Source organism: Hirundo rustica, chromosome 6 (assembly GCF_015227805.2).
Source record: "Hirundo rustica isolate bHirRus1 chromosome 6, bHirRus1.pri.v3, whole genome shotgun sequence".
Classification (NCBI taxonomy): Eukaryota; Metazoa; Chordata; class Aves; order Passeriformes; family Hirundinidae; genus Hirundo; species Hirundo rustica.
Window position 1 is genome coordinate 52,427,991 of NC_053455.1, and position 21,518 is coordinate 52,449,508.

Sequence of the window (21,518 nt, forward strand, 5' to 3'; positions counted from 1 at the left end):
TACAAAAACATATCATGTCTACAGTAGGAAGTTGAGGTCTTGAACTACCACACTGTTGACAGAGAAACCACAGCCCAAAGCATCCTTGCACAGAGAATCAGTGCAAACAAAGCCTGATACTGGGAAATGCTCTGTCACCTTAAAAGCCAGCTCTGAGACTGGATGAGAAGCGGGTTACCGTAAATTTCAATTTATGCCTTTTGAACAACATACAAGACAAAGTAGAATTTTTTTTGGTAGGAAGAGTGAAAAAAAAGTGTTTAAAATTTTGATCTGAGGCAGGTATGCAAAGTAGTAGGCAGGCAGGTGGAGGAGACAGCTGATGCATAAAAGATATATATACAAGAAGGCCCAGAAAGAGAATCCAGGAAATTACAGGCCTGACCTTGGTGCTGGGGAAGGTCATGGTGCAGATCATCTCCAGCACCAAGTGGCACTTGGGCAATAACCAGGGCATCAGGCCCAGTCAGTGTGGGTTTATGGAAGGGAGGTCCTGCATGACCAGCCTCATCTTTGTCCAGCCAGGTGATGCACTTGATGGATGAGGGAAAGGCTGTAGCTGCTGTCTGCCTAGACTGCAGCAGAGCGTTGGACACCACTTCCTGCACATTCTCCCGGAGAAACTGGCTGCTCATGGCCTGGAGGGGTGCCCTGGTCACTGGATAAAGAAATGGCTGGATGGCTGGGGCCAGAGTGGTAGATGAAGCTACATCCAGCACTACATCTTAGGAAACAGCAGTGAGACAGTTCCCAAACTCCTCTGTATTTTGGAACAAACTGTCCATTTATGTCATAGCTACTCACAAGCAGCAGTGCCACTGGCTAAGATGAACTATTTTATAAATGGAATGCATGTTAACTTCACCCTAAAAGCCCTCTAAATTTAATTGCTGCCAATCACTAGGTTAGAAGTTGATTAACTAGGATTCCATCACACACATTAGAAGGTAATTTGCATCAACTTCAGCAGCAAGCATAAAATAAGTGACAGTGTCTCCAGCCTTTTGGTCTGACACTTGAGAAGCAGCTCACTGGCTTTAGTTATTTGATTTTTTTACCATTAAATCCTGCTTTGGCACACAGGGTCAAGCCTTGCACATACCAGAAGTCCTAATCTGATGTTACAACCAAGCAAGGATCTTTTCAGGTAGTCACCTTAAACCCATTACATCATAACTTCACACAGACCAGCACTAGAGCTGTGCCACTGCTTTGACAGCTGTAAGGAAGGTTGAGGATAGCTGGCACCAACTCTGTCCCACAGGCCAGGGCACCATCCCCACAGACTTCCCCTGGATGTCATTTTAGTGTTTAAGAATCCCCATCAAAGGCACATCAAGTCCTCTTTTCAGACAGCTGTAGAAAGAATCACTAACGAAAGAGCTGCACAAATACAGAACTTAATTCTGCCACCCTATAAAGACAAAAACGACGAGATATCTGCATATGGTACCGAACACCGCAGTCAGGCAATTTCAAAATGAAGTGAGAAGCAGTCAAACCACTGATCAAAAATTATGCAGGTAAGATTAAAGTGTGAACTGTGTCTGGACAAGTCAGGAAAGAAGAATCAATAATCCAAACTTCTGTAAATCAGCTCATTTTATGCACTGTTTATTCAAAAAATTTGAATAAAACAAAAACTTTTATGCCACAAGCACACAGGCACCACCAACTTCTTTGATCTTCTCCTCTGCTCTTCTACTGAAGAACTTTGCTTTCACAATGACAGGCTGCTTGGGCAGCTTCCCCTTGCCCAGCACTTTGTAGTAGCCCTAGAAAGATCCAAAAAAGAAGTTCAGTGTTTGTAATCGGCTTGCGCGCTCCTACATTCCGGTCTGTTTGCACACACCAGTTAAAACCATGAGCTCATCCAGTCAATTCATTAGATTAAAAGGACAATCATGACATGAAGACAACTAACAAAACAGCTGCTGAAGTCACTGGAGATGAGCAGTGTCCCTGATTCGGTGGCTGGCTGAGACACAGGACATCACAGCCAGTGAATATGGATCAGAGGTTTCTGTCCGAGAACTACAGCACACCTAGACAACCAAACATGTGGAGATGTGACTCTAGTCTCGAGGGTGGATGATGTGAGACGGTTCCACCGTGGTTTTGTTCCTTCAGGAACATTTCAGACTAGCCATCTTTCACCACCCATCCAAAGGAGGGCAGTGCCTGTCCACAAACACACACCAGGATGAGAAAAAGTTCTTAAAGGGAAAAATGTAACAGCCAAAGTTGCTTCTGTAACTACTCATAGCCCACAGGAACTGTCTGGTGAACCTCTGAGCACTCAAGCACTGGACCTTATTTGCAGTTCTGCATTTCCCCAGTGGGACAAGCACAGCTCAGGCACTCATGGGAGAGCAGGAATGCCAGGGCTGAGTCCATGCAGGAACTTACCGAGCGCACAACGTCAATGACCGGGGCCAGTCCGGCCTCGTTCTTGGCGTAGTTGAGCCTCGTCTGTTCACTGACCAGTGTCCACAGCTTGTCCAAGTTGACAGTGGGACAGAACTTCTGGTTTCTCTTCAAGTGATAGTGTCTCATGCCTACTTTCCCAAAGTAACCAGGGTGACTGTGGAAAAAACACATTCTGCATTAGATCACATTTTTAATTCATCCTGAACAAGCAGAACTCTTGAAACAAGCATTTTATGACATCGAAGTATCAAAAACGTAGTATCTCACCTTTTTTCATATTAATATGTGTAAAATTTAGGTGTTATAATGATTAGCATCCAAACCATGGAAAAATTACATTCACTATAAGTGTTTCTTCTCTCCTGAACTCACAACTCAATCCCACTCGCTTCTGAGTCTTGTTTTCCAGGGAAGCCCCACCCCCAGGGAGCCAGAGAGGGCTGCCCTGCCTGGTGAGTTCTGGCACTGTGTCACTAACCCGGTGACTGACTGAGCCAGAAAGGGCACAGCCAGTGAATAGAGATTAGTGGTTCCTGTCCGAGGACTCCAGCACACCAGGACCACAGGCAGGGCCCAGATGTGACTCTATAGTCTCGGGAATCACACAACATCCCTCACCTTTACCTGATGCTGCCAACAGGATGCAGTTTCGATTTAACAGCACGTTCTGAATTTGCTCTGTACGCACTGTTAAGCAAGGACCACAGGGCAACAGGCAAATTTGGTCAACTTTACCTAATGCTTCACTGAACTCTCCAAGATGCCAAGTGAAAAGGTCTCTGATTTTAGGGTAAGTAGGGACATGAGCAGCTGTAATGCTACACTTCCCATTAAAGGAAAAAACATGTACGATTGCAGGACACTTTGTTTATTCACATATAAAAGTCAGTTGCTTCTACTTCAGGAGCATGCATGTTGCTAGTAGATATTAAAAGCGTTAGCTTACTATTTATCGAAGTTAATCCTGTGATGGTGCAAACCACCGGCATTACCACGTCCTCCAGGATGCTTCCTGTGCTTGCCTGAGAAGAAAAATTTTAAGCTTGTTACATTAATATTACACATATTAGAGATACTTTCAACGCCAACTTAAATTAAACTAGTAATTTTATCTTGTGTGATAAGGTTGGAATGTAGAGTTGAAAGGGAGACAGCATGCCCTGTAAATTTAAGACGTCGCATACCCAGTACTGATCTGCTGAGCACTGCTGAAGTTATAAATCCAGGGAGTCTAAAACCCGCAAGCCTTGATCAGCCCATCACCGTGGCAGCCGCCCCTGCACGCTGCGGCCTCCAGCACTGATCGATACTTCCGACGGTGCCGGCGGGCCCCTGCACCCAAAACCCCATCTTTACGGGATCCGGGCAGAGCAGCAGCAGCTTCCCCTCAGCGCTGGGGTCGCCCCGATGAGGCCGCGACGCCGAAGGTCCCAGCGCACCCACGGCCGCCTCTCCACTCACCCACGCGGCCGTGGCCGTGGCTGACGTGTCCTCTCAGCTTCCGCGTCTTCCTTAGCCTGGAAGGCTGCGGGGAAGGGGGAGAGCAGCCGTGAGCGAGGCCGGCAGCGAGCGCCACGAGAAACCCGCGCCCGCCCCGGGGCCCGCGCAGCCGGGCGCCATGGCGGACCGGCCTCCCCGCACCGCTCCCGCCCGCCGCGGACTCGGAGCAGCGCCTCCCCACCACCCTCCGCTACTCCGCAGTCCCGTCCCGCCGCAGGAGCGAGGGGCAGCGGCCACGGAGTCCCGATCCCGTCCCCATCCCATCCCATCCCATCCCGGCCCAGCCGCCGCTCCCACCATCTTGTCGGCGTGCACGAGGGAGACAAAGGGCGCGGCTCTCGCGAGAGCGGGCAAAGGTGCGGGGGAGGAGGGGGGGGGCGTGACCAAGATCTCGCGAGGCTTCGCTGAGGCGGGAGCGGCGGGCGGGGCTCTGAGGGGCCGGGCAGCACCTGCCCCGCCCACAACCGGGAACAGCTCCCGGGCTTTTCCCGCCGCGGAAAAGCGGCATTTGGACAGAATTTAGGAAAATTTGTACGTTTGGTCACTTTATTAAACAGTCATAACAGTGGGAAACGAACATGTCGTCCTTAAACAATATTATTTGTCACACTGGAATGTGAATTCCTGGACTGTTACTGTTTCTTAAGCTTGGTTTCTAGGGTTTTTTTAAAAGGCATTTTATACTGTTAGGACTTTAAACAAAACTTTACCAACTTTAAACACAGGCCTCAGCACTGGATTTATGCTTCTTTAGAATTTTCCTGGTGCACTTAAAATGTTCCATGCTGAGGAACACCATTAGTTCTAACAACTAATTTAGTAGGGAAAACAATGCACTCCTTGTTTTTTGTTCATCTGATCCCTTCAAACACACCTCCAGATAACACAAGGATTGTTTTACGCAGCTGTAGCCTGAGGATCAAAAAGTCACCTACAAGTTTTTTGGCCATGATCTCACCTTGTCCAAGAGTATCCTCAGATTCACATTACAAAAGCGGGAACGTGTTGACAGATAACACAACGTTTAAAAGTTTTCTCCTTTAATTTTTAAAGTGCAAATGGAGGAAAACAGCTTTGGTACAGGAGATGAGTTTTACAGAACCACATTCTTGTAGACCAGCATTCCGTGACTTTGTCTTGCCTTTGCAGTAATTCTACAGCATGTCCGGATTAAGTTTTATCCATCATTTTCTTAAGAGGAATTATGAATTTTCCCCTACATTTATAAGCGGCTGTTGTTTATAAAAAGGCCAGAAGCCACCTGCACAAGTGACGTTATTCCTCCCACTCTGAAGAATTCCATCTAGGAATCATTCTGGAACTTGGAAGGATACTACAGAGTAAAACTAATTGAAGTTATCAGTGGTAGTGACATTTCCCCTGAATCAAAAGCACTCGGTATTTTACAGGCATTTCACATATACTTAAGAAGCTTTTGTGTATTTTCAAGTGTGAGGGAGGTAACTGAAAAAGGAAATGACTTCACCTTTTTAGTGACTAGCCCCTCAAATTTGCTCTATGAGGCTGATAGCAAACCAGAACCACTGTCAGGTCAGGAACTGCGCAAGCCTCAAAGCCCAACTAACTACAGCAATCACACTGCAAGTGATGAAAACCAGAGCGTGGTGGGTTTCCTTTAAAGGTAAGAGGCTTTAGTTAATTTTCATTATCTGTTGGACTTGCAACATCTTGAAGCTTTTTTTTTTTTTTTTTAATATTTTCTTCTTCAGATTATGGGGAAAACTTACAGAACCTCAATAGGAGTTCTGTTTCCAGATCAAGGAAGAATATGACACTTGAACACAAAGCACAGCACAAAGCCAACTGAAAATACCACAGGTCAGAAGCAGTATCTGTGATACAGTAATAAAATAATTCACTGCTAACCCATGAAAAAATTTCTTAACAGATGTTTCTGTTAGGATAAAATTTTTTTTAAAGGGTATAAAATGCCTCGTCTTAGCCCCGGTGAAAAACACTGAAGAAACCCCAAACTACATGTCGTGAAATAGCAAACCTACCAAAAGACAGGTTCATAATAACCACTTTACATTTTAATTACAAATTCATTTAAAAATCACAGGCAAGTTGCTAGGTTTGTACCTATTCCACATGAGGAAGTGCAGAGGTTTGCAATGAATATAAACAAAGAGGTCTATTTACAGAGTTTATTAGGATCCATACATACATACATTAGGAAAGGCTGTACTGTACCTACTCACTGCAGCTTGCATGTCAGAGAGCTGAGATCTCCCCAGGCTTAGCAGTCTTAGTGCAGAATGGGTTACAAGGAGTTTACTGACCAGAGTTCAAACCAGGTGGAGGTTTTGCAATGTGAACCAAGTACCTTATTGTCGAGTTACTTTGTTATTTCTCCTTTAAAATTAATTCGGAGGAAACAGACAGACAAGCGCCTGTGCCGTGCGTACAACCTCTCCCACGTACCCGAGCTCATTCAACCTACAGTGTTCAGGCATCAAACATCCCTTGAAGTCAGTGGTTCTGCCGAGACAGTCAGCTGCACATAATCAGCTACTCACTTTTGCACCAAGCATAACTCAACTCATACTAAAGGATAAAACAAGCACCTGGTATTCTCAGGAATATACAAATATTTACCACAGTTTTCTCGCTCATTACAAAATCAGTTACATAAGCTTACAGCATATTATGTACAGACTCTACCCAAATACACGGAGGAGCCATCCCGTGGCACACTGACACAGCATCGGTCGTGGCCTGGAGCTGCCATCAGCTCACTCCGCTCTCCTCCCACTCCGCACTGAACGCCGCAGGTGTCTCACGCAGCGCCATAAACAGGCTTGGGGGTGGTGTTTGAGCAGGAAGGAGCTAGTTCTTCTTGTGAAGGAACTTCATTTTGTTACCTAAAGGAAGCACACCGTCAGTCTCTACCAGATATCACAAGTCAATCAGAAGTGACAGCAAATGGGTCTAATTTCTTTAGAATAGAAATTGTTGTGGGGTAACTCTTCTACTCAGCACCAGCAGGGAGAGCTGAGTCACAGAACACCGAGAACACCGACTGCTCTGACTCCTTTCTGTTCCGCTCCTCGACTATGGTTTGGTTACCCCATCCCCAAGTGAAAATGAAAGTGTTAACAAGGACCATAATTAAATCCTGTTTTATCACAAGCTGAAACCTCTTGACTACCTCATTTCACCCCGGATATGTCTTTTTCGAATTAAAAAAAAAAAAAAAAAAAAAAAAAAAAACCACACCAAAACTACAACCAAAACCCACAAACACCAAGAAAACTCATTTTCAGAAATACTTCTAAAGATTTTCCTCACCGAGGCCTCGCAGGAACTTGTTTACTCCACTTTGTTCCGTGTCCGGGAGCTCTTCCAAGTACTGTTCCACCCTCTGCTCGAAGAGCCCTGTAGCGGACGGAGACAGGGGCGGGGGTGAGCCGTGGGCTGATCCCCGCATCCCGCGGCCGCCGCACACGGCCCCGACTCCCGCCCCCGGCAGCCTCCGCTGACAGCGACCTTCCGGGTAACGGGGCAGGGTTTTCGGGATGCGTTTCCGCTTTCCCGGTGAGCGCGTGGGGATGGACGTTGCCGCAATCCGCGGGAGCCGAGCGGAATAGCGAAACCCGCACCCACCGTTACCTTTAGCCCTGCATTTCCTCAGCTCTCTGTCCTGGATGAAGCCAGCGAACATTTGGGATTCCATGAAAACTTCCAAGAAGCGGCGGATGCTCTTGGAGGCCACAGATTTACGGAAAGCCTCCCTTTGGAAGGCACGCTCTCCTTTTTCATTCTGGGTTAGGAACAGGGAATAATGGCCAACTGTCTCCACAAAGAATCGGATAAAAACCTCAGACACTAATCCATTCAGGGTGTTACATTCTGCAAAATAAGGCGGCAATAAGACACCGAAATCAGCTGCTACCAGAGCTGTCAGCATTATCCCCAGAGGGTCAGACTGTTCATCTCCCGGTTCCCTGATGCCGTGCTAACAACTGGCAGGAGCTGCAGCGGCTCCCTGCACATCTGGATGCACATTGGGAGGGTGACAGCACCAGAACCACGGTGACAGTCTGCAGAATTGGTGTTCTGTTACCAAGAGTCAGCGAGGATTACAAATCCTCAGGAAACAGCTCAGAAAATTCAACATTTGATGGGTGTTTCATCAAAATCAAACCTATTTTCACTCCTGAGCAGAGTTCTCGTCAGAAACTTCTGAATGACTCAGCATTAAAATATTTCTCCGAGGATAATAAGCCTGTACCAAAAACTGATCAAAAAGGGTCTGTTGTAGAATTTGGGTTTTCGTCATTTCTGAGATGTTAAAACAGTCTTATATCTGTAATAGATATGACTGGAAATAAATTCCAAACACTGAATAGGGGCCTGTTTCATACCTTTTAACCACAGGCATCTCAATTTACCCTGGGCTGTTTTCATCACTGCTGAAGAGAAATATGAACCTTCAGAGACAACCCAACCCCTCTTGGACTAAAATTCTTTTCTGATGGTACCTGCTTCTCTCCCCTGAAAATACCAGGTGCCAAGAGTAACTTCAAACTCAGACACACCCCTGAGCCTGGAGAATTATATGAATTGAGTTAGGGCCAAGGTAACAGCAAACCTCTGTTTGAGCAAAGCTTCAGAGGGACCCACAGGAGTCCATGTCATTTACAAAGAAATTAAAATAAATCACGGGTGAGGTGTCACTATGGGTTGATGCCATCAGTCTCATTTCCTGCGTGCTCAGAGACAACCTTTGATGTCACCAAAGGTATTTGAGACCTCAAGTCCCATCTTTGTTTCTCCTGTATGGAGAGTCACAATTCTACCTACGTTTGCTTATTACACAAGTCCCTGTTTCCAAGTGAACTTACCATCATCTGAATCGCTATCTGAATCCTGATTTATCAGTTCATTCTTTCTCTCTAGAGCCTGCTCCAGAGCAGCTTGCAGTTTTCTAGGTAATAGGGTGTCTTCATCATCCATCTGACAGAGGGGAAAAAAAAAATCTTTAAGCCTCAATAATCTATGCGGAAACTACAGCAAACACTTTCAGAAGGTTTAGAATTCAGATGAAAAATATTTGTACCTGCTACTGTCATGGTTACATAAATAAAAGAGTGAGAATCTTTGTGCAACTAACTAATACTTCAAAACAAAATCTCTTGTTACACTTAATAAGATTAAAGTCAGGAATGATAATCCAACGAGCAGGTAAACACAGAAATGTGTAATCAGCTCTTTACATGACAGAGTCCAAATAGTTGTGTTTAGCTAAATACACATCATGTGAAGCCTTGCTAGGTGTACACACAGCTGCTGTAGTTGGGTGTAGGCCTTTCCTTTGGTCCTTGACAGTTGTTTTTACTGTTTTGTAGTCTGTCTTGTTTTCTGGGTCTTGCCCTTGTTGCTCTCTTCATCTTATTTTATGCTTGTTCAGCAGAAGCCAAGTAGGCACAGGAGCCTTAGCTCTGCAGGCCCTGTTCACCAGCCAGGGAATCGAACACAGAAGTTTCCTCATCCAACCTGAAGATTGTTGGTTTGAAATTATTTCAGTTATTTTCAGTGCCAGATGACCATAAGGAGATGGTGATCCCTCATCTCCTTGTTTACAAGAGTCCTGCTTTTCCTATCACATTAGACTGTTCTCCACCTTTGTGCTCTCACTCAGAAATTTTCTTTGCTTTTTGTCCTGTCACCTCCAACAGTGTGAGTTTTCTTGTTAGTACCTTTGGATATTTTCTTTCCACTGTGAATACAGTTCTTGCTTCCTTCTGACAGTCACAGCCTCAATCCCTTCGGCATACCTGAGAAGTTCTTATTTGCAGGTGGAACAGAAAATGAGAACTCTTTTTCTCCTCATTGCTTTCCTTTTGCACACACAATTCCTGCCAAATCCCTCTGATCAAAGAAACCCAGTCATACTATAGGAATAAACAGTTTGCTAGACTGCATGGCAGCATTCTGAGCTGTACTTTACCTGTCTGATGAATCGATCAGATCCCAGGTTAACCATCAAAGCCTGCAGAAAAGAAAACACTGCAGTGAAATGTATCTGAAGATACAGAAAACATTCATTTGTTCATCGCCTTTTAATAGTAAGAGATCATCTGCTCAACAAGCCTTGACATGAATCACATTCCTACTGTGAAACAGGAGGCTGTGTGCTTTATGAAACAACATGAAGATTTTCTTTACAGCTACAAGTCTAATTTAACACAGATACAACAGATTTTATAGATTAGATTAATTAGATTAATATATTTTAAAAAGCCAAAAGGTGTTTTTTTTTCTTAAATCTATGCAAGTTGTAAGTAGTAGTTTTTGTTAACCTGCAGTTGAAAAGTGTTTCAGAGAGGTTTAAAGAAAACTGTTGGAAGCAGCGGGGATTCTGAAGGGCAAGGGTGCGAAATATTCATGAGAACAAAGCAGCAAAGCTGAGAGATGGAGCTGGGAAGATGTGGAAGGGCAATGTTAGGAAAGCAGAAGGAAAACAGAGCAGAGATTTACATGGGCCAGGGGCACACAAGGCCTTGGAAGTGAGCATGAGAAAATTCCTTAGAAAAAGGACAGGAAACTAATAGGAGCAAGAGAGAAAAGAGTGCGTCCTTGAGTATTTTTGTGGTATTTTACTGGAAGAGCTGATAAAGTGCAACTCTCAGTTGATTTCCAATACAGTAACAACAAAGAAGTTAAAATTGTTAAAGGTTTTGTTTCCTGCACGGGCTATGGCTTCATGCACCACGTCCATAAAAGGATTAAGAGATGTCATAGCAGATGGCTTCCTCTTGTTCCAGAGCAGATCAGCATATTTACACCCTACTTACTGGTGACCAGGTAAATATTCTGACCATGTCTTGAACAAGATGTCAGATATGGAAGAGGGCCAGAATAAAAGAGAAGAATAAAGATACTGCTGCCGTTTTGCCAAGAGGCAGTTACCCATGAGAACCAGGCAGAGAAGAAACAAAGAGGCAGGTTAAAAATTAAACCTGTGGGGATTTATGTCCCAGTAGCAGCCCTCTCCTAAGAGAGGCCAGCTTTACTCCAGGAAGACAATTATGGCACCAGCTCCTACCTCCTCCACAGGCAAGTCCTTGAGTTTGGGCAGAGAACTGGAGAGCAGTCCTACCAGGAAGGGGGTAGGGCAGCACACGATGTCAATCATGGATGAGGGCAGGACGGGAATGAAGGTGTGCTGCCAGGAGAAGGGGTACAGCAGGGCCACTACAGCATGGGAGCAGCTCGACAGGGTGCTGGGGAGAGAGGAACAGCCAGGTTAGCAAAGGCTTTCCTTGGTTCACAACACTTTCCACCTGCTGAGAAACTCAGCCTGTTGAAATACAAGTGCCCAAGGTGCTGCCTCTCTGTCACATCTGACTTCAGACAGGCCTTTAGTCCCCTTCCAGTCCCTATCCTCTCTGTACTGTGCAGTGTGGTAGTTCACAGCAGACTTCAAACTAAAGGTACAAAACTAGAATATCTTTGTTTCAAACTAGAATCCATTTGTTTCATAGCAGTCAGGAGATGGTTTGATCTAGAAGTCAAGATTCAATGTTCCCAAAAGCACTCAAAAGCAGCCACTTTGAACAGTGCTTAAAATCCAAAAGCAACTTGGCTTTTACATTTAAAAGATCTTGGCTGTTACAACCACATCAGTAGTAAAAATGCACAATAGTATTGTTCTTAAGTCAAGCACTAAAGTAAGGAACAAAAGAAAATGAAAAGTAAAATAAAATTGAAAAAAAAATCCTTGAGAATAGTTCTACCAAATCAGATATAAAAACCCACATCAATACTTATTCCAAAGGAAAGCTGGCAAAAGCAACATGTTTTTCAAAGATTGCACTTTTTTTTGACAATGGCACATTTTTATTATAATACATTTTAAAGGGCTTATTAACCGATTTCAGTGATAAAGGTATTGATCCTGCTCAGCAGAGTACTCTAAAATACAGGCTGATATCTCCTAAACTTTAAGGCTTGATATTATCATGGAAAATGTCATGCATATGTTGTCCTTCCATCTAGTGAATCTGATTCCCTTTTCCAGTCACATGGTTTTCAAATGTTAAAAGTGAGTTTTAACATCAGGGGAATAAAGACAAGCTCACCATATCACAGCTACATCTGCCTCTCGCAGGCTGAGATGACAGAAATTTGGATCAAACATGACTGAACTAATTTTCTCACATTGCAAACTTCTGCTGTGCTTAATGTAGCTGCAAAGAATAAGCAATAACTGCAAAGCTGTTACAGCTTTAAAATCCTGGGGAGAGATGTTCATTTCTTCTGCTGCAAGACTTGGTGGAGACTTTAGGTGGCATTAGACCTCCACCCGAATAACCTTCATGAGCATTTTTAATTCAGTTGTGAATTGTTCCAAGGCCAGAGAAAAGGTTTCACCTGTTTGTTCCTGTCAGTGATTTACCTTCAAAGTTTGCTGAATGAGCAAAGTGAGAACTAGGGGACAAAGAGAGAAAAAGTTGGGGAAGAACAAATCCTTGTGTTTTACTGTAAATAATCTGATGACTTGGTTTTAATTGGCACTTCCTTTAAGACCTGACAATCTGGGTTTATAACATATGTTGCCTGAAACAAGGTTCTTGCAAAATGATGCATTTCTCTAATTTATATTTTTGTATATAACAGGCAATGGTGCTGCCATTGCATCAGATTTTGGTCTCAAGCATCTACCATAACAAGCACAGTGGTGTGGTTTGGAAGAGCTGTGGAACATGCTGGTGACTCCCAGCACTTTCTCAAGATCACTTCAATGACTGCCTGGCATTTTCACCTACTACAAATTCAGTCATCTTAGCCAAGCAACTAAAAAAAGAGCCATTATAAGCTAAAAGCAGAAAGACAAACATTCTTCTGCTCTTCAGTGAGTATATTTTTTCTTTCTATAAAACGCCCTTTTGTAACATGTTGTTTTACATGCAGCGCTGTGACGTAAATCAGCCCCTGCATCCTCTTGTGCGTGCTATTCCCACGCTAGGGGAGGCTTCAGGCTCCAGCCCAGGACACTGGAATGTCTTCCCGAGCTTTCCCGGGAGCCGGCTGGGGCAGGGCGGAGCACAGGGAGCAGCCAGTGCTGGGGGTGTCCTGTGGTAGCACCCAGCTCTGCCCAGCCAGCACCCCACAGCAAGTCAGTCACACCACCGCTCTGTCAGCACCTCAGCTCTGCGCTTTAGCATTCTGCACAGCTCTTCAAATTCAGCCTCAGGAAATCTTTCTTTGTGGAACATCTCACCTCCACGAAACATTTCAAGCTTTCAGCCCCCAGCCTCCTGCTGCCATCCCTCCTGGACACCCCTCTGAGAGACTCCCACAGCTGTGACCGAACTCCTGCTTGTGCCTGTGTCTCTGCCCTAGCTGGAAATATTCATATTTAGAATGGATATACACCTTCCACTTCAGTGAAATTTCACAGTTGGTAAAGTAAAATTCAGAGGTGACAAATTTTACCTTACCTCCCAGCCTAAATCTCAGTTCAGAACCTTTTCAAGGGGTATTATTGATGAGAAGCATATTTAGTAAAAATAGAAAGGCCTACCCTGGGAAACCAAGTCTGCTCCAGTTTTTCCTTTCAAAATGTGCAACCCACACATTATCCAACTGTTCTTGTTAATGAGAGCAGTAAGATCAGATGGTTTATTTTCTTTAAGGTGTGTGAAGCACACAAAGTAAAGCAATAGAATAGTCATAGTTAGATTTTCAAAATATTTTCACTTCTAATACTCTAGGGCAGTTCCAGAGAGTTGGTTTGGAGAGTGAGCTTTTCCATTTGGTCTGTGCTGTTTTACAGGAATGCTGCATAATGTTCTAGCTGTTGTTCTACTGGAAAACTTCTTTTTTTCCATGGTTGCAATTTGTAAAAAAATTATTTGGAATTTGCCAAGGTTTTGGTTCTCTCTATGCCTTTTATTCACTAGATTAAAAAAAACCCTTCAGTGTTTGATCTTCTTGTAGTAATACAAGATTATACAAGTATATTGAGACATTTCTTAATGACAAATTTCTCTTGAAGAGATCCTTTATCGTGTTACAGACAAAATATGACTTTGCTTCTTTCCCACTCAAGGTTGATTTATGTTCCTCTGGGCTATTTTGTTTCCCAAATCATTTTCTCATGATAGCACACAGAACCTTTTCCTTGGTGTGTTCTGGCAGGGGAGACACAAGTTCAGACTAAGAGCTGAGGCACCAGAATTTCAGACATAGCTGTGACTCAGCTGAATTTTGGGGACTCTTTATGAACACAGTTCAAGTCTACATCAGAAAGCAAATCACTGTGACTTAACAAGAACCTTTTCTGTCCTTTAGACAGGGAGAATGTCTGGTAGCAATTTCTGGGTTGGCCAACCAACAACTAACCCCAAGCTTAGGTTATATCTGTATCTTACAACAGAACAATTAGCACACTCTGAAAAGGACAAGCTGTTGGGCAGGGGATGGACGCTGCTCTGGCTGGGACTTTGGTGCTGGCTGTGTTTGTTTCAAGGACTGTGGCATTTGGACACTGCAGGTCACCAACTCTCTCAAACTGCTAATGTCATACTCAGTTACACCTTCTACTAGTATGGAAATATTCCACAAATGCCCTTAATAAGTCTCTTTTCTTTTTAACAATAGCCAACAGTTGTACTCCTTCCCGCTTCTCTCTCCACTTAGAACTTCTCACAGACCCAAGGGAGCCTCACACATTGAGCATCTCCCAAATCCAGGATTAAGTCTCTAGCACAGACAACCAGTTGCCGATTTGGCTCCCTGATCCCACCATACTATTCAAATGCACCATTCACAGTCGGTTTGGCATTTCCATTGAAGGAGAAGGCAAGAATATCCCTTCCCTTCCTCCTCTTCCCCTGAGGGACAGACAAGCGTCCTCACCCAGGAGAGAAGGGAGGCCACCCCTTCCATGCACAGCCAAGTCACACAGCATCGCTGTCACCCCAGGCTGGTGCCAGCTCTGTGCTGTGCCAGTGCTCTGGACCGTGCCCTGGACTGGGACCAACTCACCAAAACTGGGCTCCATCCTGCCTCACATTGAGAAACGTAGCCAAAAATGTAAATTCACAAAAAAAGTGTTTCCACTGTTAACTTTTCCACAACCTTTCCTCATTTCTTCCTGCTGATTAAATGATGTTGCTCTGGCCACATCTGCTGAAGTCTTTCATCTGCCCTGTTGACACATTCATGCTGCAGCCCACAACCACTTTGAGACTGAGTTACCTCCCTGACACACACCCCTTGTCTGCTCAGGAGAGCTTCCTCCCACGTGAGGCTGGAGCCTGGAGGCTCTGTCCTTCCCAGGTGTAATCCCTTAACTCACTTGGGTATTACACACCCAGGTCTCCTCATCACAGGCCATGGCCCTTCTTTTCTGGTACAGCTCTCGCCCTTGGGCCACTGATGAATTGCGTAGCAAAAAGAGATCCCCAACTCTTCCCTCCTACTCCCTTCCATGCCTCTGATCCTAGATTAACTCCAGTCTGACAGAGACAGAGGTCTGTGACAACTCTGCAAGATAAAATAGTCTGAGAGGTTTGCAGAGGACTCTGTCAAGGACTCTGGGGAAAGGCTACAGGCCAAGGACTCAGCCATCTCCCCTCCAACACATGCAGGCTGCAGAGGTGGAAAGGACGAAGCAGAAAAGTTGAAAAGCATCAAGTAAAGGACAAGTGGAAGTAAAAACCATGGGACACTGATACAGTTTGGGTGGAGATGGAGTGCAGGCAGAACTGCTGTTGTGCTGGCAGTAATTTGGAGCAGTACTCTGCTGCGCCAGATACAGTGCTAAGGCTCTGAAAAAAATAAGGATTATGCATAAGAATAAATAAGAGCAGCATTATTAATCATGTTGATAAGACTAAGTAATAGCATCAGGGACAAGATATAAATTAAAACTTCTAAGTGTCAGAAGTGACAGTCTCCAAACTCCAGCTGTCTGCAATGAGCTCCTGAAGCATTCCTGCAGGTCAGCTTTTGAAGCAAGCCCTTGAGGTCCCCTGGCCCTGGAAAAGCTGGCTGACGATGGGGACATGTTACTGCTTTCTCCCTGGTCCAAAGTGTGGGTACTCAGCTCCAGGACTCCCCCTGAACCCCAGGTGCTCTGCTCCTGAGGCCCTCTGAGTCCCCACACCAGTGGTTTGTCCTTCATTCCCAGGGTTCTGTGCTGTAAGAGTACATTTTTGGTTAACCCACATACCACCAACTACTCACCAAAAAGGGCAGGGGGGAATAAAATAAGAGTCCAAGAGTTCATTTGCTATAATGGTGCAGGACATCTCCAGTTTTCCAGCCAGTATAAAACTATCAGACACAATTGTTTCTTCCTATACAAAGTTATTGCTGTTTCTCTGTTACCACTTCTAGGACATTTAAAAGGGAAAAAAATCTTCAACTGCTGTCTTTTGATTCAAATCAAAGAAATTGCATGTTTTTGCAGCTTTTTGAACAAGAGCTACCACGTAAGGCCTACAATTCCTAACGGCTCTAGGATACCTCCCTATTTGTAGAATTGCTTGCATTTGTAAGGCACTATTTTCACATGATATGGATTCAAAATTTGACTTGTTTTCATGTTTTTGAGCTTCTGTGTCTGCCTCTGGATAACCATTTTGGTTTCCAATTTAAAGCAAAGTTATACAGAACCAAAGTAATTCAGGCAGAAAGAAATCTCAGGAGATCAGCTGATCCATTTCTCCCTTGCTTGATATCAGATCAGTTTGTTTCCAAAAACAAATTAAATTATACATAATTTTGTTATATTAAACATCTTTGCTGCACCTTTTGTGAAGAACAGAGTGCCCTGTGTGCCAAGGACTCCTGCCAAGTGATGTCTAAATTCACTCTACTTTGGTTATGTTAGAAGCCATGTTAAAATAATATTTTTGTGCATACTAAAAAGGGACTTACTTAGCTGCTAATTTCTTCAGAATAAATTGTTAGAACTAAGCAAGACCTCCCTTTGTAGCTTTGGGCTACACTGAAAAATGAAGGCTCCTCTGGGAGAAAGAGATTATCTTCTTCGGGGAGGGGAGGGAAAAAAGAAAAGGAAAACGAAAAAAAAAAGAGGCAGAATGAAATGCAAGGAGGTAAAATTAAGATCTGAGAGGTAGAACTGGGAGGGCAGGGAGACAAAATGAGCCTGATGAGCAGGTGAAAAGGAAACTGAAGCCAAAGGGGCCAGGATGTAAAATTAAGGGACAAGACAGTGACTGGCTGGGCTGAACAATGCAAGGACCAGGGAAAACCATTTAATATGAACATGACTAAAGCTACCCCACCTATGCAGCCAAATTATTAGATCCCAGGGTGAAACTTGTTCTTCCCTGTTGCTATAGGCAAATGGAAGGACATGAGGCTGTTTGATGGCAATTGCCCTTCCTCTGTCAGTACTAGAGATGCTGAGAGGGGGCTGCAGCTGCAGGAGGGAAGGTCACACCCCAGGACAGCTGAAGGTGACAGGAGCTCAAAGCCCACTGATGGCACAGATGGAAATCAAATACAACCAGTGCTCTACACTTCAGCCACTGCTGCTAAGCAGACAGACACAAACCCACAGTTTTATCAGGAATAATTCTCAAACTGAAAAGTTTCCTCCACAACAAATACATTTACCTGTCCGTGAGAGGAAAAAGAGTATAGCCAAAACAAACACCAGAATTTTGGCTTAACATATTGTTGCTAGACCCAAATTAATTCTAATCCAGTAAATTATCTGGGCACTAATAAACTAATTATTTTCAATGATTACAGAGCAGCAGGAGTTACAATCAGTTCATGCCTTGCCTCACCAATTAAAGCATGAGGGGACAGGCAAATTACTGTTTTAGGCTTTGATTCAACACAGTACTTCAGCAGAATTTTCAGCCTTACTTTACTTTCATTGTGCTGAAATACTTCACTGAAATGAAGCCTCAAAGACCTTTATTTTTCCTACTTCTGTTTTAATCAGACCAACCCTCAAGACACGATAACACCTTCTGAACCACAAGTTCCCTGACTGCTATGGGAGAGGCTGCTGCAAAGGCAGCCTCTCATCAGCAGGGCATGTTGATGCTTTGGAAATTTGAATAATTTTTTACTTTTCTTGAAGCCCTTCAGGGGCTGGGCAAAGTACAGAGATTCCTTCAAGCCTTTTTAAGGTGGTTTGGAACTAGAGACGGTAATTTTTGAAGCTAATAAATATTGTAGTTTCATGTTAATGTATTATATTTTTTTTTTTAATTTTAAGAATATAATTTATTTTTAAAGTCAAATAATTAGATTTTAATGTCCTGGATTGAGAATTCCTTGTGGCAGCATCCTTCTGTGTAGGATCTAGCTCTGTGTAGGGGTACACAGGGAGGAGGACTCCCCTGCTGCTGCCAAGCACTTCTCCTCACTTGACCATCAAGTGAATCTCTGAAAATCTGGGTGTCTGCAGGAAGTTTCGGATGGAGTGGTTGCTTATGTGACCTAAGAGAGAGAGTTCTGAAGTCACTGAATTTCCTGTTAAAAAATCTGATTTCTCTAGACTGATCAATAAGATGTTTAAAATCAAAATAATGGGTTCATACTACATGGAAAATTGCATGAGTCTGGGCTGTAAAAGCCAGAGTATTATTTTGCATTATGATTTATTTTATACAGCAAACACTTAATATGAGGTAAACTAAAAGTCACCACCTGAAATCTTTAGTAGCTGGCCTAAAGTCTGCAGCTAATATTGTATCTCTGATCAGTACCTGTTAACCTTCTTTTCAGGAAACACAGACAAATCTGTGCAAATTTCAAGTTACTTTTTCTCTTGATGGCACAGGAGACTTGCCAATGGAAGGCTGTACTCCCAGTGTTTGAATAAAATTAGGAATTCTCCAGTGTCAATGTGATGATGGATTGGAACATGTACAACTCATGTGAAGATCATGGAGAGCCAGGTCCATTTGGCCCATCTCAAATTCAGCAGCCAGTTCTGAACATTTTACAACTTAATCATCACACACAGCAAGAATTATTGCTACAGTCAACCTCTGGCACTGGGTAGAGAGCTACCGAAAGCACAAACAACAGATGCCCCCTGTCTGTTATGGGCTGAAACATCCATTACTCAGACTTTACATATATTCACATGTATTACCAGCAGTGGGGTAACAACTCAGTCCTGAAGCAGGTGAAAACCCCTCACTGCACAGGAGGTTGACAAAGCAAGAACCTTACTCAATAAGTGAGCACTTCCTAGGGTGGGTGATTGCTTTGCCAATGCAGCAGCTCTGCCACTGCACCCTGTGCCCTCAGCCTCCAGGTCCATCCACTCCTCCCAAGCCAGGCTCCACACCGGGCAAGCAGCAGCCTGATGGAGAAGTGAGAACCAAACTTTGCTTTTGCAAGGCTGAGAGGCAGAGTCCAACCACAGCGGCTCCCCTGATTTGAATGCTGACATATTTGCTGCAAGTGACCTTTGTGATATCTCGTGGAATGCAAACAAGTGATAACACTGGCAGGGAGAGGGGGGCACTGAGATTGAGGAGGAAATGCATATTTTCCACATCACATCAGCCCAATTATCAGTCATTGTCCCTTGCAAAATCCTTTAATTATGCTTACAGCTCAAAGAGTGAAGCTGTTTAACCTTCACACCACTCAAATGGCAGGTTTGGCCTACAAAAAGGAGCTAAACCCAAACCCAAGCCTTTTTTTACAATGACCAAGTCACTTCAGGTTTTATCTGGTACTTTCTACAGAGCAGCAGGAGAACACCAAATTTGTAAAACTCTCATAAATGAATCCCAGTATGTCCTCAACTGTCTGGCAAAAGCAGTGTTGTAGTTCCTTTTCAGGGGGCACCAGTGACCCACTTAATTCTGGGACAGGTCCAGTGAGTACTGAAGGTCAGTTATGGAGAGCACAGGCAGCAATGCCTTTGTGCTATTGATAACGTCTAGTAGGAGATTTTTTATGATGAACTAAAAGTTACAACTCTGTTTCTGGAATTGTTTTCCCTGACTTTGGTTAACAGAACCATGGTTTACCTCGCTGCAGTGTCAATGAGCACAGTTCATGGAGCAGACATGCCCAACATTTAGCATCATCATCTGTGTTCCTTTTCTGGTTCCTCCTTCTCGTATTTGACAGAAAGCTGAGTGGGCAATATCTTCATTGATAAACTCTTCTCTGGCCACACAGCTTTAGTGTGCAACATCCTCTCCTGGTTTGTGCTGTTCCACCCTACCAGCATGGATCCATCACTGACACTGACGGAACACGTTCCCAAAGCTTAACAGAGATGGACACCATGAAAGATGATGTGCCCTCAGAGGCTCTTTTTTTAAAGCCAATGGATTTTTCAGACACAAAATTAATTCAGACATTAATTTTCAGACATAAATTAATTCAGATTTTCAATGTTTGATAATTTAACAACTCATTAGGACACATCAAAGAAGAAGTGCATCTTCATTCTGACTGTACAGGAGGCTTTATTTTTGGTTTTCATCCAAATTTTGCAAAAATCTCCAGAAATTACATAATTTGCCAGATTTTAGTTCAGTAAGAGCTGCATTTTTCAGAACCAGCCCCCACCTTTTGGGAACACCCAAGTGACAGTGTGGGGTCCCACAGATAAGCTGCAAAGCACAACCCTGGCTCATGCAAAGATCAAGGCTCCATCCCATGGAGGTGAGAGCTACAGAGCAGAGAACACTATTAGGAGAGCTCTCTCAGAGAGTAGCTTTGAAGTACTTAATTTAAAATAAAGCAGTGAACAGTTGATTAAAGGGGAATGTGGTATTAAGGTATTAAAGGTATTATTTCTTGCTCCTGTAATACTTGTGTGTAAGCGAGGCACATGATAATCCTTGGAGAAAGAGACATGCAAAGTGCCCTACAGAATGAGGACTTGCCTTTTCAAGAAAATGGGATTGGGGGAAAAAAGTCATTGCTTTGTATTATGGGTTGGCATAACCAGTTTTGTTGTCTGGTTATAGAGAAATGTGAAATGTTTTTCCCTGCCATGACCGTGGAGTGGTTTTAGGTGGGGAGGACAGGGACCTATTAAAAAGCTGGCCAGGATACTGGCAGCTAGGTTGACTAATAAGGAATGTCAATGAGACTTTGGAAAGGACATTTAAAACTAATCTACAGGAGATCGGCCCCCCTCTCACTTTGGAATCGGCCATGAGGTAACATCGTAAGCGGCGGCCAGGCCGGGCCCAGCCGGGTCTCTGAGGGCCGCTGCCCGCACAGGGAGGGCCTGGGCCGGCTGAGCCCCTTTCTCCTGCTGCCGGCAGGGAAGAAAAGCGGCTGCAGCTCGGCAGCGCTGGCCACGGGCTCGGCCTGCGGCAGAAAGGGCCAAGCCATGGCCCAGCTTAATCACCGCTGGCAGCGGAGAAAGAAAACCTTCAGCTTCATAACAACTCTGAGCCGAGCTGCCCTGGGTGAGACCGAGGGGTGGAAGAAAGGACATCCACCAGCTTCCTCCATCAGCACAGCTTTGCATTTTCTCCAGCCCCATGCATCCCAGGGCCTGTATGTGGCCCTTGCAGGCCCAGGCTGATTTAATCCTTTCCTAGCAACATGGAACTTTCAAAGCACAACTCTTCCTT

At 44.2% G+C, this 21,518-nt stretch overlaps 2 protein-coding genes and 2 non-coding genes across 12 annotated transcripts in view; all 4 read right to left on the minus strand.

Moving 5' to 3' along the window:
- Window positions 1-1,584: 1,584 nt before the first annotated feature.
- On the minus strand, window positions 1,585-4,317 carry RPL27A (ribosomal protein L27a). The gene is made up of 5 exons (XM_040067888.2): window positions 4,228-4,317; window positions 3,892-3,955; window positions 3,377-3,452; window positions 2,410-2,584; window positions 1,585-1,775 (listed from the first exon to the last, which is right to left on the minus strand). The coding sequence occupies exons 1-5, from the start codon at window positions 4,228-4,230 to the stop codon at window positions 1,647-1,649; spliced, it is 447 nt and encodes a 148-aa protein (XP_039923822.1). The 5' UTR covers window positions 4,231-4,317; the 3' UTR covers window positions 1,585-1,646.
- On the minus strand, window positions 1,955-2,086 carry LOC120754826 (small nucleolar RNA SNORA3/SNORA45 family). Its single transcript, XR_005701589.1, has one exon. It is a non-coding gene; the product is annotated as a small nucleolar RNA SNORA3/SNORA45 family (small nucleolar RNA).
- On the minus strand, window positions 2,896-3,028 carry LOC120754825 (small nucleolar RNA SNORA3/SNORA45 family). Its single transcript, XR_005701588.1, has one exon. It is a non-coding gene; the product is annotated as a small nucleolar RNA SNORA3/SNORA45 family (small nucleolar RNA).
- A 327-nt stretch (window positions 4,318-4,644) lies between the features above and the next one.
- DENND2B (DENN domain containing 2B) overlaps window positions 4,645-21,518 on the minus strand; it is a 157,575-nt gene continuing 140,701 nt past the window's right edge. For 8 of the 9 annotated variants that reach the window (XM_040067884.2, XM_040067880.2, XM_040067885.2 and 5 more), the window contains 6 exons: window positions 11,003-11,180; window positions 9,905-9,946; window positions 8,799-8,910; window positions 7,564-7,803; window positions 7,243-7,329; window positions 4,949-6,815 (listed from right to left, as the gene is read on the minus strand). In XM_040067884.2, the coding sequence (XP_039923818.1) occupies window positions 6,781-6,815; window positions 7,243-7,329; window positions 7,564-7,803; window positions 8,799-8,910; window positions 9,905-9,946; window positions 11,003-11,180 (694 nt within the window). In that variant the 3' untranslated portion in view covers window positions 4,949-6,780. Of the gene's footprint in view, window positions 6,816-7,242; window positions 7,330-7,563; window positions 7,804-8,798; window positions 8,911-9,904; window positions 9,947-11,002; window positions 11,181-21,518 lie in introns of all 9 variants that reach the window. The other variant, XM_040067877.2, reaches the window with a different exon arrangement.